This window comes from Archocentrus centrarchus, chromosome 16 (genome assembly GCF_007364275.1).
Source record: "Archocentrus centrarchus isolate MPI-CPG fArcCen1 chromosome 16, fArcCen1, whole genome shotgun sequence".
NCBI lineage: Eukaryota > Metazoa > Chordata > Actinopteri > Cichliformes > Cichlidae > Archocentrus > Archocentrus centrarchus.
The window spans coordinates 27,349,774-27,366,458 of record NC_044361.1 but is presented as its reverse complement, the minus strand read 5'-3'; the positions used below and the strand labels follow the sequence as shown (position 1 = coordinate 27,366,458).

At 41.7% G+C, this 16,685-nt stretch overlaps 1 protein-coding gene across 2 annotated transcripts; it reads right to left on the bottom strand.

Moving 5' to 3' along the window:
• Nucleotide 1: 1 nt before the first annotated feature.
• Nucleotides 2-15,665, bottom strand: vars1 (valyl-tRNA synthetase 1). 2 transcript variants are annotated; one of them, XM_030749493.1, is made up of 29 exons: nucleotides 15,567-15,665; nucleotides 14,690-15,048; nucleotides 14,462-14,605; nucleotides 14,178-14,385; nucleotides 13,978-14,093; nucleotides 13,764-13,839; nucleotides 10,831-10,931; nucleotides 10,604-10,731; nucleotides 10,342-10,506; nucleotides 10,176-10,257; nucleotides 9,967-10,086; nucleotides 7,978-8,086; nucleotides 7,703-7,882; nucleotides 7,413-7,537; nucleotides 7,180-7,283; nucleotides 6,927-7,085; nucleotides 6,264-6,354; nucleotides 6,029-6,134; nucleotides 5,807-5,877; nucleotides 5,442-5,567; nucleotides 5,250-5,354; nucleotides 4,669-4,816; nucleotides 4,147-4,274; nucleotides 3,753-3,908; nucleotides 3,420-3,644; nucleotides 3,210-3,321; nucleotides 847-1,022; nucleotides 355-504; nucleotides 112-258 (listed from the first exon to the last, which is right to left on the bottom strand). In XM_030749493.1, the coding sequence occupies exons 2-29, from the start codon at nucleotides 15,044-15,046 to the stop codon at nucleotides 190-192; spliced, it is 3,837 nt and encodes a 1,278-aa protein (XP_030605353.1). In that variant the 5' UTR covers nucleotides 15,047-15,048; nucleotides 15,567-15,665; the 3' UTR covers nucleotides 112-189. The 2 variants fall into 2 exon arrangements, with proteins under 2 accessions (XP_030605354.1, XP_030605353.1); XM_030749494.1 differs by lacking the exon at nucleotides 15,567-15,665 and having other exon boundaries at nucleotides 2-258; nucleotides 14,690-15,046.
• Nucleotides 15,666-16,685: the final 1,020 nt, after the last annotated feature.

The following is a 16,685-nucleotide window of genomic DNA, read 5'->3' as shown; positions in this document are numbered from 1 at the left end:
ATGAAAATTTCACGTGATTTAATTCTTTTCATCATAATTTGTTACAACTGTTCAACACATTACAGATACATGAGTTAGATTAATAGATTGCAGAGCTTTATTGAATATTGCCCATACTTCACTTGTCTTGGAAAAAAAAAAAAAAAAAAAGTGAAACTAAATCTTGATTTACACAAAGCTAAATAGAAATTACATCATTTTCCTGAAGTTGTCCATGGCTTCTGTCACCTTCTCAAGCTCAGTTTGGCTCTGCCGGAGCTGTAGAGAGAGAGAGAGAAAAAAAAAAGGAAGTTTTTTATTTACAAGGACTTCTTGCACCCTGAGAAACCCTGCAAGTCTATTTCCTTTTCCCACCTTCTCAGCATCCTGCTCCTGCACCTTCACCGGCACCTTCTCCTTGTAGTCATTCTTCGCCATCTTCTCTCTCAGTTTCTCCATCTGTTTCTCCAAATCACCTTTCTTCGTTATCAGCTTAGCCACTTCCTTCTCCACGTCAATGAGACCCTAGGGAGGGAGAGGGAAGAAGTTAAAATGAGAATAGCAGCTGACAGTTGCGATCCTGTTATTTCTGATCTGTAAAAGGAGGAACTGAGAAACCATAACTCCCGTTCAGGTGGAACAAATTTAAAAATAGTATCCCTGATACAGTAGACTCGATATGCGTTTATGCCATCAGGTGATTCACAGGGGAATTCACCTCATTTAAAACTGCAAAAAACACATACATGGAAAACACCACTGCATTCATAGCACGAGGGATCCAAAATACACATTTATATACACACAACAGATATAACAGACAGATGGAGGGATACAAACAGAACAGGGCAGATTACTGGCCCTCACCTTGAGCATAAGGTTGACAGTACATCTGTCAGAAGCGATAGCCACAGCACAGCCTTCTGGGACAGGCTGGTTGGCTGTCAGAGGGATGACGGCCTGAGAATAAGACAAGGTCTGGATCTGCAGACTGTATTTCTGCACCAGGGACACGGTTGCAGAGTCTATGCACTGGAGGTAGCCTAGCAGAGAAAAATACAGACGGTAAAGATTCTGAACATCACAACAGTGAATTCCTAACAAGTTACAACATGGATTCAGTAAAGTGTGTGGTTATCTTACTAAAAGAATGAGTGGAGACCGAAACATCCATTTAAAATTCTCTACATACTGGTCTGCAGTTTATTTTAATGCAGCATCTTTTATAAGAACAGCATATGGTATGTAAATTCTTTGGCATGAAAGTATCAAGTATGTATACAAAGTATAGAAATGTGGTAGACTTGAACTATAAAGTAGCAGAGGATGGAAATTATGTGAAGCAACTCAAAACTGACCTTTTTAGACTATAATCCTTCCTTTTAATAGCAAGTTTATTTTTTTTTTGAACATCAGAAACTTTTCTTGGGAGACTTCTAAGGTTTTCCACCAGATGCTTTGTTGCTATAGCCTACTCAATCTGTCATTGCAGTTGCTCCCCTCTTTGGCAAACCAACCATTGCTTGTTGGTTTAAAATGCAGCACTACTGCCAGACACACTGGGTTTAAAACTCTTGTAGAGTAAAAAATATACTGCTCCAAAAAAAAAAAAAATTTATGGGAACACTTGATTATCCTAGCGTAAAACAATGTCACTTAAACTTTAGGGATATCAATTGGCCCAGTTAGGAAGCATAAACCATTGTGAATCCATTTCACCTACTTCGGTGCAAATTAATGTGACAACAGTTGCTGGAGAGGCAACAAGAAGACAACCCCGGAAAAGTGAGTGGTTTTGCAGATGGTGGCCACAGGCCGTTGCTATCTCCTTATTCCTCCTAACTCATCTTTTTTGCTTTTTGTTCTCATCACTGCTGATCGCATGAGTCAGTATCTACATGCCAATTTAGGTTACACAAGTAGTCCAGCTCCTCCAGGATGGCACATTCATGTGTGTCACCACAAAAAGGGTTGCTGTCTCCCCCAGCACATCCTCAGGAGTGGGGAGGAGACACCGGCAGACATGAGGAGAGCTAGACGGGGCCATAGAAGGACATCGAGCCAGCAGCGGGACCGGTACTGCTCCTTTGTGTGATGAGGAGTGCTGCCAGAGCCCTACAGAATGACCTTCAGCAGGCTACTCAAGTGCATGGTTCTGACCGAACTGTCAGAAACAGACTCCACGAGCAAGACATGGGGTCCTGGCAACCTTTAGCGGGAACTGTGCTCATAGCCAAGCACCATACAGCTCGACTGACATTCTCCGGGGAACGCCAGAAATGGCAGGCTCGCCATTCTCTGACAGATGATGTTGCGAGATGCAGAACATTTGCCACAGGATCTCCAGACCATTTCATGCTCGTCACGTATGAACCTGCTTTCATCTGTGAAGAGAACAAGGTGCCAGTAGTGGACCTGCCAGGTCTGGTGTTCTCTGGCAAATTCTAGTCAAGCTGCATGGAACTTGATCTGTGAGCACAGATCCCACTAAAGGTTGGCAGGACCTCATGGATTCCGTTTCTAACGGTTTGATGTACATAAGTATCCTGCTGAAGATCATTCTGTAGGGCTCTGCAGTGCTCCTGCTTACAGAGGAGAACAGATACCAGTCCTGCTGTTGAGTTGCTGTCCTTCTACAGCCCTGTCCAGCTCTTCTAGTGTCTCCAGGTACATCCTCCACACTCTCGAGCCTGTGCTCGGGAGACAGCCTGCACCAACTCATGCTACCAGCAGTGATGAGGATAATAACTGAGAGCAGAGCTACAGGAAAATCAGGGATCCAGAGAGAGCAATGGTCTGTGGTCATCATCTGCAAAACCACTCCCTTTTTGGTTGCTGCCTCTTCAGCACCTTAAATTTGCACCAAAGCAGGTGAAATGCAGTTTACGCTTCCTAACCCAACACATTAATATCCTCTAAGTTTTATTATAATTATAATCTGATTATTAAGTGTTCCCTTAATTTTTTGTTTACAAAGAGATTTCCATTCGGAGCTGATATGTTTCATGAGCACTGTGTTAACATGTTGAACTGAGCTAATTTCTAACTGCTAGTACAGCACTTGAATACACACACTGGTTAATTTCCCACAGACAAGTTTCAGGGGAGGTAAGGACATATTTCAATATTCAAAAGATTCCAACAAATATGAGAAGAGAAATTTAAAATAGTGAAATATGAACTAAAAATGATGTCAGCATCACTTTGAGAATTTATTTTGTATCTCTTACAGTCAGCTCTGGTCTTGGTCAGGTTGTAGTCGGCTCTGAGTGATCGGATCGTCTTGACAATGGTCATTATAAACTCCATGTCACGGTCCACCTCCTCGCTGCCCCAGCAGAACTACAACAAATCAGAAAAAAAAAAATTGTAATCACAAAAACACAAAGCAGCATTCTCCACAAAGAGCAAACCTGTTTTTTAGGTCATCTGTTTCTCACCTCCTGGCTGTCGGGATATGATGTGACACAGATGCTGGGAGGATCACTCTGAGGATTTCTTCGTGGTAACCTCTGGTAGAGCTCCTCAGTGACGAAAGGCATTAAGGGAGACAGCAGGCGTAGCCCAACCTCTAGACAGGTGTAAAGGGTCTGTCTGCACACCAGGGCTGGTGTCTGGCTGGTGCTGTCTTCCTCTGCTTTACTGAATACCGGCTTCACACTTTCCTGGATAACAAAAAGAGAGAAAGAAAAAGATTAAGCTGAAGTGGAACTTTTTTCTTTTTAAATTTGAGATGAGACCCTGGGCCGCTCTGTGGCTTACAAGGTCCTTACCAGGTAGACATCACAGAGCTCGTACAGCCAGAAGTTGTAGATGGCGGTGGTGATGGTTGGGAAATCGTAGGCCTTGAAGCCAGCATCACAGAGAGCAACAGCAGCGCTCAGCCTGGACAGAATCCACCTGTCAGATACACTCTCCTCTCCAGACAACTGAGAAGATTGACAGAAGAGCAAAGATAAGATGCAAGACTCCTGTACCAGGTACGTCCCAAATGTCAATATGTACACATCTACAAATACAAATCAGGGCAAACTAAACTAGACAGAGATACAGCTTTATTGAACAGACTTGGTCAAAATATGTTAACTCAAGGAATATAAATAAGCATGGAGCACACTGTTTTTTTAATATATATTCTGCGTCCTTCATCTCTTCCCTTGGTCTCACCTGGGCTTTCTCTGATGGTACAAAGTTATCTCCCAGTGTCTTCATGGCAAACTTCACAGCGTTCCACAGTTTATTGCAGAAGTGACGGTAACCCAGGATGCGGTTGACATCCAGGTTGATATCCCTACCTGGGAGATGCAGACAGGGATTTGTGAAGATTTCAGTAAAGACTAAAGAACACCTGCAGTGAAAATCAAGTTTGGAACCTTGTTAAAATGTCCAAATTGAGTTTTTCTATATGCTAGAAGACATGAGTGAAATAGGCATTAATTGCCAAAGCTGAAGGTACTGTAGTCATGGACTGATAAAGGAAAAGGTGTAAAGCTACATCCACTTTCAGGCAGAGAGGAATTCATTTAACTGAAAAACCTCTAAATATGTAAACTTGACTGACAGAGTCTTTATGGTTTTTATGGTTCTTAAATTAATGTAAGTTGGGGAACTTTAAACACTGGTCAATAGAGGGACTTTAAGAAGAAAAAAACAAAACAGGACAAACAAGGAAGACGTAAAAAAGTTCACCTTGGCTGGTGTAAGCACACAGGGCAAACCGGAGAGCATCTGTGCCACACTCTGGGATGCCATTTGGGTAGTCTGACTTCTGCCCCTGCTTTGCCTTCTCCACCTCCACAGGATCCAAGTTGCTGTCTGTCAGCTGGGCATGAAGACCCTAGAGGATAGGGAGTAAGAGGGTGAGGGCTGTGTTCAACAATTTTCTTTTTGTCTTCAGAATATAAAACCTCCTTCAGCTGCCTGATGTTTTAACTGGCCAGGGAGGAAAGGACCTTCAGAGCACAAACATTCAGGGTTAAGTTCGGTTTACAAGTCCTTCAGTGCCCTCTAGAGGACGCGTCCGGTTCATCTGACTGTGCAATTTCCCTGCAGCTGGTGAAGAGATTGATGGACTCAATAAAAGCTTGTTGGAAGCAGAAAGAGGTGCTTAATAAAGCTTATATAAGAATAAGAGCCTCAGGGGACCCATGAACATGCAGTGACTATGTAAAAGACAACCCAAATGGGAGACAGAAAAGAGTACATATATTTACATTTGCGTAAGTGTTTGTGTGTATCTGAGCGTGGATTAAAGGGCGATTAGGCTTTACCTCCAGGGAGATCCCTGTAATGACGTCTAGAGGGTCGATGACGTTGCCCAGAGACTTGCTCATCTTCCTTCCGTGAGCATCCCTCACCACTGCATGCAAATAAACCTGCAAAATAAAATCAAACCAATAACCGAGTCACGTAACACTAATTTCATATCCTGTTGTGTCGATGCTGTGGGTGATTGTTCTCACCTCTTTGAAGGGCAGCTTGCCTGTCAGTTTGAGGCCCATCATAACCATGCGGGCAACCCAGAAGAACAAGATGTCATGGCCTGTCTCCAGCAAGGTGCCAGGATAAAACACCTTCAGGTCCTCACTCTAGAAGGAAGACCACAGGCAACAACATGAACACATTGGGAAAATAACACCGTATTTTAGGAGGTTTTGTAGCATGGACCAATTTAATATGCTAATAGAGGATAAAGTGAAATCAAAAATTGGGTAGTAACATTTCCATGTTTCTCTTTTTCACTCAGCAGAATGTATTCTTCCAATCTACAGCAACTATGTGCCCTCTGTGTCAGTAGAAAGAAAGTAAGTTAACCTCAGTATTTTACCTCATTGGGCCAGCCAAAGATAGAAAAAGGGAAAATGCCAGATGAGAACCAAGTGTCCAGAACATCCTCATCTGAAACACAGGAAAAGTTAATCTGCATGAATATGAAGCAGAATTAATTAAATTAGGTGAATCTGTGTGTTGGCATATTATGAAGTTATTACATAACTTTAAAGTAATTGTGGTACTGAGAGTGCTAAATTAAAAAACAGTTAAATCTTACCCTGTTTGAGGGTAATTTTGTCAGAAGACACATTAAAGCGTTTCGCCGCCTTCTCCCTGGCCTCTTCCTCTGATCTCCCACTCACCCAGTAATGACCGTCCATGTCCTGGAGGCAAAAGAACAGAAGAAGAAATAAATCAAAGAAATAGACAATGACATGCATGATATGGATGCAGCTTTTATCTGTCATCAGAAATCCTCCAGACCTTGACAACAGAAATAGAAGTCATCTCACCTCTCCCGGTTTCACAGACGGATCGCTGACAGTGACGAAGTAAGCAGGAATACGGTGACCCCACCACAGCTGCCGAGAGATACACCAATCCCTAAAAAGAAGACCGAGAGACGGCTGTGAAAAAGAACTCAGTGCACACTTTCTGATAATCATCTCCTTTCCAGAGCTGAACCAATTTGTTCACTAATAGGTGAAGTGATGGCAGAAAATTAACTGGCATCAATTTTAATAATAGATAATGTAATATATTCTTTTTTAATTAAACTTTCTCTGCTTCTGGCTCATCAGTTTCAATTAACAGATTTTCTTTGTCCTGTCTGATGAGAAATCAAATATCTTTGGGCTCAAACAAGCTTGTTTCTGTGGAAATGTCATGCATTTTAACTAAAATATTAATCAAATAGCCAAGAAAATATTCTGCCAAATAACTGATGACAAAAAAATATGGCCAGTTGAAGCCCAACTGCAGTGAAATTAAAAACATGGGAATAGTTCCTAGACCTAATAATTCAAGTGAAAATTACACCTTTTTCAAGATTTCAGTGTAAATGCCCAAATTGCCAAAACAGAATGTCTCAAACTGCTTAAATTAAATTAACTGGCTATAAAAACAAACAGCTTAAAACTGAAAAGAAAAAAAAATTGCCAGGAAGAAATAATTACTTAATGTTGTCCAGCCAGTTAAACCATGTTTTGAGGTGGTGGTCTGGGATGATTTTGAGCCTGCCCTCTCGGACAGCGTCAGCAGCCTCCTTGCCCATATCTCTGCAGTTCACATACCACTGGGGCTTCAGCAGTGGCTCCACAATGTCCTTGGAACGGCTGATAGGGAAGATGCACAACAGGGATTAAATGAATACAGATAAATGACTCTCAAACACAAACAACCCGCGTTATGCATGTACACAAACTTCACCTGCAAACTGGGACAACCATGGGGTTGTCTTTGATCTCTTTAAACTGGCCTCTGTCTTTGAGTGCCTGAAGCACCGCTTTCCTGGCCTCGAAACGTTTCATGCCCTGGGGAGGGAAGGAATAGTTAAAAAATGAAAAATTCTGAAATAAAATAGCTGCGTGAAGCAAACGATGAGGAAGCATGACTTTAGTGTCACACACTGCAGGGGGAAGGACGATAATGAGACGCTATACCAGGAAGGGAGGAGGCACATTAATGAGCAGGCCATTTTCATCCAAGATGTTGATGAAGGGCAGACTGTGTCTCTCTCCAACCTCGTAGTCATTATGGTCATGAGCTGGGGTGATTTTGACAGCGCCTGAACAGAAAATGGTGCAGAGAGACAGGCCAAGCAGAGAGAGAGAAAAAAAAAAAAGAACTGTAATGAGGCAAGTGGCCGGGCTTAACGACTTGTTATGATTACTTATTCTCAGCACACTGCAAACCCACAGCCATGACATCTTTTTTCTGTATCCGGGCCTACCTGTTCCAAAGCTCATGTCCACAAAATCATCAAAGACTACCGGCATCTTGCGGTCACAGAAAGGATGAAGAACCATTTTTCCTTTTAGATGCTGATATCTGGGGTCAGCAGGGTGAACAGCTACACCAGTGTCACCCAGCATGGTCTCAATACGAGTTGTGGCCACGATCACCTCCTCATCTAAGGGGACAGAAAGAGAACGAGGAGATGTGTAAACCTAACAGCACCACAAGGTGTCTTTGTTCAAATTTTCTGCTTTACATAAATTTACATACCAGATCCATCCACCTTATAGGCAAAAGACACCAAGACTCCAAACTCAATTTTCTCCTTGTAACCGGGCACAGGCAAAAGAGTCCTGCCAGTGAGCTCCTTTTTATCCACCTGAAAGCCGAAAAATACATTTAATCAAGAGAGGCCACGATGCCTGGCACCGCTAAAATGGCTCTGTTACCATTACAGCCTAATAACAGGATTATCAGTACAGCTTTTTTAAGAATATTTATTCTGTTCATGCAGTCACACATTCATACAAAAAAAAAAAAAAAAAAGCTAACAAAGTAAGCAAGAGCCCTTAAATGCAAAAGTGTTTCATTATGTATTCACACGAGCAGAAACTTGCCTGAATTACCACATTATACAATTTTAAAAAAGGGGGGCTTGATAAGAAGATACAACAGTGGATCAAAGTAAGCACAAAGAATCCAATAGAGTCTTTTTTCAGCTCTGGAGTTTTTAATATTTCACGCTTCAGATATACTCTGTAGGTAATCTAAAGGTTTGTGCTGATATCCAGTCCTAGTAAGAGGTGGGTGACATTACCTAACGGGATGTGTAACATTGCTTCATCAGTCTGTTAAAAGGAGATATAACTCAGTTTTATGTTAATGTTCCTCATGGCTTCATTAAGACATTCACACATCATTAGGAGAATGAGCTACAGTATGCCATATTTACCATATTTGGAGAGCACATTAAATGATATAAAATGCGTGAGGTCAGAGATTCCACACCATGGCACTTATGCTGTATTCTGATAGTTAAATTTGACCATTAGGAGTGACCACGTCCAATGTGTGGCTATGGAAAAACATCCACACACAGCTTCATCTTACCTCTTACAGAAGATTTCAGTCTTTAATGGATGTGAAATTATAGAGCAAAATGAGTGAGGGAAGATCTGTGTGTGCACCTCACGCAAGTAAAAGCACGCTGACTGAGTCTTTGGGCTCGGTGGTGCTGCTGGAAAAAGTCTGACGTTCAGATTTTGTCAGGTTTATTACAGCTGCAGAGTACTGGACTCGCTCCCGTGTGTGGTTAACAGTTTGCTCTGACTAGTCTGTGCAGGCCCTTGTTACTGAGTGGTGCTCATCAGCCTGCTTTCCTCTGCTCCGTACACAGGAGGGCATGTCATGGCAGCGGTGTTAAAAATGGGCAGTCTGTTTTGTGCCATCTTCTCATTTGTTGGCTGAATTTAGGGTTATGTGTTGCCTAGTACTCATGTGAAAGACTAACTGTACCTAGAAGGGATTTTGTGTTCTGCAGGACATTTGTTCTTGATTGTTATTTTGTTGTTCTGTAACCCGTTTAGTCTGCATTTGAGTCAAGGTTGCAAAACCAAAGGAGATAGGGCCAGGTAGTACTTTGTACAACACCACATGGGGTATAAGGAGGTCAGAGACCCTATGATTTTCTTTTCTTATTCAGAACAGGCAGGCTAAGTTCTTACACTTCTTTTACAAGTTGCATTGAGGTTTGCTGTGGGTTTAATTTGGCTCTTTTAGTATCCATCTGCCCTGCATTCCCATTTTCTTTCATGTATGTAAACAATAAAACCTTTAACCTGTACTCAATAAATTAGTTCTTTCCACTCTCACTAAACCTCTTTCCACCCGGTTAATTATTACTGCTCCCCTAGTAAGTTGGGGTCATAACACTCTTATTTGCCCTGAGTTTGACTGGAGCAGAGTGTAATAGATGGTAACCCTGTAATTGATTTCTTCGTGCTAACTGCTGTTTGGGGCAATTCACAATATAATCACGTGTTTCAGTTCGCTGAGCAAGTCCACAAGATGCTTGTGAGACAACTGCAACTGTAATCTTTGCACGCTTGTCTGTGAATGTGATGACGAATGTGAAGACTTCTGCTGTGTTGAAATATATTAAAGTTACAAGGTTACCGTTGTGGGGCGGTTAAAATGGTTCAGACAATGAGATGCGCTGCTTGATATCTAACCAAAATTCTTAAATACAGAGGAACTTACCTCTATGTCAGAGATGGCAGAGTTTAGTGTGCAGGACCAGTTGACCAGCCTCTTGCTCCTGTAGATTACTCCCTCATCATGCATGCGGATAAAGGCCTCTTGGACTGCATAGGAAAGTTTCTAGAGGAGACCATGTAAACATAGAAATGTTATTTTTAACTATAATCAAACAGAAAATAGAACCTAGTTTAAAGATTTGGAAAACTTACAGAATCCATAGTGAAGCAAGCTCTGTCCCAGTCCAGGGAGGAGCCCAGTTTCTTCAGCTGGTGGTAGATCCGGTCTCCCTTCCTACAAAGGCAAAAAAAAAGTTATTGTGGTGTTTCTCCTTAAGATAATTTATGTCTTCCCTTTCCTAAAACTTCTTCTACTCACTCATTCTTCCATTTCCAGACTTCCTGGATGAAGTTTTCCCTGCCCAGATCATGACGGCTCATGCCCTTCTCTCTCATCATCTTTTTCTCCACCACCACCTGGGTTGCAATGCCAGCGTGGTCACAGCCTGGGTTCCACAGGGTGGTCTCACCTCGCATCCTGTGCCTGCACAGACCAGATGGGAGATCAGCTCAAACATATTAACATAGAGACATCCTATCATGTGACAAAAGAATTACAGTTTAGAGAAGAGTTAAGTTACCATCTGGTCAAACAGTCTTGGATGGCATTGGTGAGGGCGTGACCCAAGTGAAGTGACCCTGTCACATTAGGTGGAGGGATGCACATCATGAAGATGCCCTGAGGGTTTTGCTCACTAATACTCTTCCTCTACAGAATGTAGTGACAGAGAGGTTATTGGAGACTAAAATTATCAATAAAAACATTTAAAATTCAGCATCATTTTTTATAATATGAAAGGACTCTTACCCCATACTCAGGCTTGAAGAATCCCTGCTTTTCCCACCATGGATACCAGGCAGCCTCCACATACTGAGGACTGTAGGAGTCGGGAAGTGGACTAACAACATCTGACACCAGAAATGAGAAAAAGGTTGGTAAAGAATTTGAAGCTCCATCAAATAAAATGCTGAAAAAACTACTGATATTAGACAGTTTGTAAATAAGGTACACTTTTTCACATAATCCACAATCACTAAGGAATTGATGAAGCTGCAGAACCCAGAGGAACTAAAGGTAAAGGTCATTAAGCTGCAATAATGTGCAGATACTACAAAGTGTGAAGTGTGAGGACACTTGGATGTGGGCAGAATTTAAGTTTTCTAGCTTATATATGCACATCAAATCTAGGTAAGTAATGTTACTAAAACTCCTAAGAAATAACTAAAGAATATTGTGGTTGTGTGTATTTTCTTATGTATGTGTTTTATATTACACAGTACCAATTTATTTAAAAACTATATTTGCAAATGAATTACAGAGCAACTCTGTGGATGAACAGCAGAGACTGATTGTTGGATGAAAATGGGAACAACTAGAGGCCTGAACTACAGAGCAGGATTTGGGGTTTGTGAGGTAACTTCAGGGTTAACCCTGGATTTTCAGGGTATTGAAAGTGGTTCATGCCACTGCAGATCTATCCTGCTACAGAGGAACCTATGTTCAAGATAAGAGGTCAGCAGGTATAAAACTACTGCCCTCTGACCAATCAATTCTCCAGAAAATAGCATTGCCATTACTGTGGACCTCATGCCCAGACAGCAGGAAGGCCTGTTTGGTCAGCTTTACTTTCTGGCTTAAGAAGCCTTTATTGAAATAGCGCTTTTCCAGTGAAAGCAAACACATATACATGTGTGCGTGCAAGCACCTTGAGATAACTATTGTTGTGAATTAGAGCAATATAAATAAAATTAAATTGATTTACAGCATTTTTAATATTAGCATACATTTTAAATATTCTACAGTGCTTTTCCTATAACAGAGTCATACTTTAAGCTTGTACTGTGTATTTGAACTTTTCAGATTTTTCTAATATTACAGTACGCACTGTCTTTGTAAAATATGATGCTGTGCTGCCAGCAGACCTGTCAGTGTCAGTGTTGCCTCCTCTTTCCTGCTCTAAACTCTCTCCGGCTCTACTGAAAAGATCTCACTCTACCAGACCGAGCAGCTCTCTAGCATCTTGAGATCCCAATTTCTGTGTGGGGACTGATCTTTCCTTTTGGGATGGAGGTCCTAGAAGTTTGTCTTTTCGCAGGTTTATTTGTTAGCTATTTGTATTATCTCATTAGCTTAGGGAGGGAAGTTCTGGGTCCTACAGCCCTCTCACCACAACTTGTTCCATTTCTTTGTTTATTGTCATTTATTGACTGTTTAAATAAAATAGCTTGAAACTTGGGTGTGACATCCTCTTTATAGGCTGTGGTCACTGAGATAAGTTAGATTCACAGTGCAGGCCCCAGGGGAGCTTCCCTGCAACATGAAGTTCCATGCAATCCACTTACTGCATACACATCACCTCAAGCATAGCGAACAATTTAGGGCAGCAATGAGTCATCGGATAACTCAATTATAAAAAATCCTCAATGCAAATTTTTTGCTTCAATGCTTCGTTTAAACTCTGTAGCGCTCAGCTGTCACCATGTAAACGTGAGCATTTCCCCCACATTTGCGACTAAAAATGGATCTCTGATAGAAGCATTTCTAGGAGCATGAGTATGACAACAGTAAGCCCACTGGCCCCAAGTTTTTCAACAAGAAGTCTGATCACACAACAGCAGCAGTGAAAATTATGTTGCCGTCTGTTTACACACACACACACACACACACACACACACACACACACACACACACACACACACACACACACACACACACGGCAAAATGGCGGAGCCATTATCGAGATGACGAGCTCAGGTGGAGTGAAAGAAAACTTTTTCTAGCACCCAAAACAGCAGCACTTGTTTCTGTAATCACCATTAAAACTTTTACTGGGAAAAAGGTTGAGGGAGTCCTTCATCGAACCACCTGATCAACAAGCGACAACATGAAGAAAACGTTGTAGCTGCTCCCATCCGTTTGATTTACACAGCAGAAAACTCTACAGCAAAGCTACAGAAGTTAAAATAAAATATACAGAAGAGCTGTTAACTCAGTCTGCCACGATGTTTAAATTAGGCAGCTTGCTGAAAGCTGACGGCAGCCGTCCTGCAGCAAGCAGGGGTGAGTCTAAATGGGGATATAAGATGTACTAGACCATATTTATTTCAAGGCTTTAGTAACATTATTTTGCAGATTTAGATTAACAGAAAATAAAGTATATTAATTAAATTAAATAAAAGCCCACCCCCCCCATCACTCGTTATTATTAACATTAACATGAGAACCTCTGTTTTCTGCAGCAGGAAACGTTGAATCAGAGCACAGGCCAAACCCCAGTTCTGTGAATGTTTATATGCTCCCTTTTCTTCATCAAGAATACCAAGATTCATACTAGTACAAGGTTTTTGAACATTCTAGGTCACATCATTCTCAAGTTACGGCCAAAATTAAAGTTTCTGTGGAACAGACGCCGCCGACGCTGTGACAGCACCTCAACTTTTTATTGGAAACAGCCGAGCTAAAAATAGTATTTTAATATGGCATCTAAATACAATGAAAGGGTTTAGTTTTTCTGACAGATGTTGTAAGCAGTTTAACTATTAAAAATACTTCAATTTCTAAAATGAAAACCAATGAGCAGTTCATTCTGAAAGACCTGTGTTTTTTCTCTTTCCAATATTTAGTATTGCTTATTAAGACAAAAGTACTTTTTATCAGATTATTTAATCGATGGAATAACTGAATAACCGAGAATACTCAATTAATAAAATAATCGATAGCTACAGCTCTAGAGCCATCACCTTTTTTTTCTCCAGCAGGGGTGGGGATGTTGTATGAAATCACTCCCAACTCCTTCTTCTCAGGTTTGGCCTTTTTCTGTGAGGGGGAAAAAAAAACAGAAGAGAGCAGAGATGAGAGGCTTTAAAATCTTAATCTGTCTAATGATCTGTCCATATTTGACATTTTCAAAACTTCACAAATTAACTTCTGTTTGTAGATGTTGGGTATTTATACCTCAGATGGAGGCTGTGTCTTTTTCTTTGCCTCCATTTCTTTCTTCTGTTGAAACTTTTCAAGCTTTTCTCTCTTCTTTGCTTCCTTCTTCAGCTGGGCCTCCGTCTTCGGTGGACCTGAGAGAAAACATCACAACGGCATGACATACTGTACATAATAATGATCTAACACTTATTAACTTCTTCACAGAGTTTCCTAACCATTTGCTGGGGTGCCGGCAGAGTCAGCAGCAGGACTGGTATCAACAGCATTAGCATTTGTAGCAGGACTTGTCTTCGGTGTGACTGGGACCATCTTCTCACAAAGGGTGATCTTCCCCAGGACCTTCAGGAACTGTGGCTGATTAATGAGAGTTGTGAACCATCTGGTGACATTGGTTACAGCCTCTCTGTCTGACGGCTCCAGTGCCTACGCATTTGCAAAACAATATCAGAAACTATGCAATAAAACCTGTTAGACAGTGAACTTTGCACAGCACACGTACATATTTGAAAGGTAGCAGAACAGCTATGGCTACAGCCATATCAGCCAGGGTAATACTCTCTCCCACCAGGTAGGTTCTTGGTGCCAAAGCCTGGTCAAGAACCTTAAGAACACGCATCAGCTCTGCACGAGAACTCTGCTGGAGCTGAGAACGCACAAAGAGTAGAAGAATAAGGCCTCACATGAACAAATCACACATCTGTAAAAGTTCAAGTCAGCTTTTAAATACCTTCTTATCCACTCCCATCACCCCAATCAGGGGGAAGACCACAGCGCACGACACTGGGGTGAGCTCATTGTCTGCGAAGCTGAGCCACTGCCACACCTGGCTCTGCTGTTTATCATCTAGACCAGCCCTCTTTCCCTGAAAGGCTAAGTACCATGACACAGCAGTGGCCCCACTCACTACAGAATCACCTTCCCCAACATCACCCAGCACAAGGGCTGGTCTGGAGCGGGCGTTCAGGGACGCAGGAGGGTCCTCTGTAATGACCTGCGGCCGGGAGGATGGTCCATATTCTGCAGCAATGAGAGCCAGAAGGCTCCTGAAGTCATCAGGGTGAGGGGTCACATAAAGAGTGGTCATCTCTGGTGGAGACACAAATGTGAACTGATGGAGAATTATCCACTTTTTGCTGTCATTTCTCTATCAGACTGACAGCAGCAGAATGGGTTTGCTTTCTGGCATAATTCGTACCGCACTGTTATGCAAACTTCACGCCATTTAAATTCAAGGTAAGAAAGGGTGGCAAGTTTTCTTTGTTTGTTTGTTTTTTTAAGAAAACTGGTTAAAACATCTTCAACAAAATCAGTTGGAGCATCTCACAGTGGGTATCATGATCGCTTAAAAGAGGAGAGCCGGTTGGCTCTTTATTTCACTTTCTGCAGCTCTGGGCTGAGCCACCTGTCAGACTGACGAAAAGTCGTGCAAACAGGCTAGTTAGCTTAAGCTAATCATTCAAACTGAAAGTAATTTTTCTAGCAGCTCCACTGTGAACTTTTAGAAACCTTTATTCAAGCTGCCACAACTTGAAACTCACTGTGAAGTAAGTGTTTAAGAAACCTGCAGCTTGGTATTAAAAATTTCTAAAGAGAGTCATACCTACCTTTGAAGGAAACAGAAAGAGACGTGGGCTCAGTTAGCACACATACAGCCACATGAATGCCTGTCTGATGCAATGAAACGACATCAATGAGTTCCGGGTTTCAAGCGCCGCTTCCGGCACAAAACGGAAGTTGTGTTATCTACAATGAATATTTATATCGTCACCCTCTGAAAATAATGCCCTAAGTCATTTTTTAACAGTTTTATTTTTGCCTAAATCATCATATTTTCAATTTATTCTCAATTCTGAAAAAAATGTACAAAAAAAAAAAATTACTTTGAGGTGATGATTAATAGGTCAGATCAGCAACATTATTATTCTTATTCTTATTATCCATTTGTTACATCAAATTAGCTAATTGTAATAAATAAATAATAAACAATTTATAATGCAATTTGTAATTTATATTTATTTAAAAATAAATATAAATTAGAACTGAACACACACACACACACACACATAAAAAAAAAAAAAAAAAAAAAAAAAATCCCAGCTCGCCCTGAGGGCAGTCTTTGTCCTCCACATTCAGGTCCTCTACCAGAGCCCTGGAAGCTTAAAGGCCTGCACAGTATCTTAGCTGTTCCTCATACTGTGCTATTCTGGACACAAATCTTGGATGTTGCTCCTGGAATCTGCCGGAGCCATTCTCCCAAGTTGGGGGTCGCTGCACCAAGTGTTCCGATTACCATGGGGACCACTGTTACCTTCACTTTCCACATCCTCTTTATCTCTTTTCTCAGCCCTTGTTATTTGTCGAGCTTCTTATGTTTCTTCCTCCTAATGTTGCCATCACTTGGTATTGCTACGTCTATCACGACAACTCTCTACCTCTGCTCATCCAACACTACTATGTCCGCTTGATCAGCCATCACCAGTTTGTCCATCTGTATTTGGAAGTCCCACAGGATCTTAGCTTGGTCATTCTCAACTACCCATGGAGGTGTATCCCATTTCACCTTTAGGACTTCCAGGTCATTCTCAGCACAGATGTTTTTGTATTCTATGCCAGGCACTTGGTTATAGCATTCCATAACTGCACCCTGCTGTGTGCTGGATTGTCTCAGGGGCATCTCTGCACAGCCTGCACCTGGGGTCTTGCCTGGTGTGGTAGACCCCAGC

Bases quoted from the DNA above. Each gene is read 5' to 3' on its own strand.
- vars1 (XM_030749493.1), bottom strand. From the start codon at position 15,046: ATGACCACTCTTTATGTGACCCCTCACCCTGATGACTTCAGGAGCCTT. The intron at 10,087-10,175 runs GTAAGTTTTCCA...GGTCTCCTCTAG, and splicing joins CTTGCTTCACTATGGATTCT to AAACTTTCCTATGCAGTCCA. The intron at 3,909-4,146 runs GTGAGACCAAGG...CAATCTTCTCAG, and splicing joins TACCATCAGAGAAAGCCCAG to TTGTCTGGAGAGGAGAGTGT.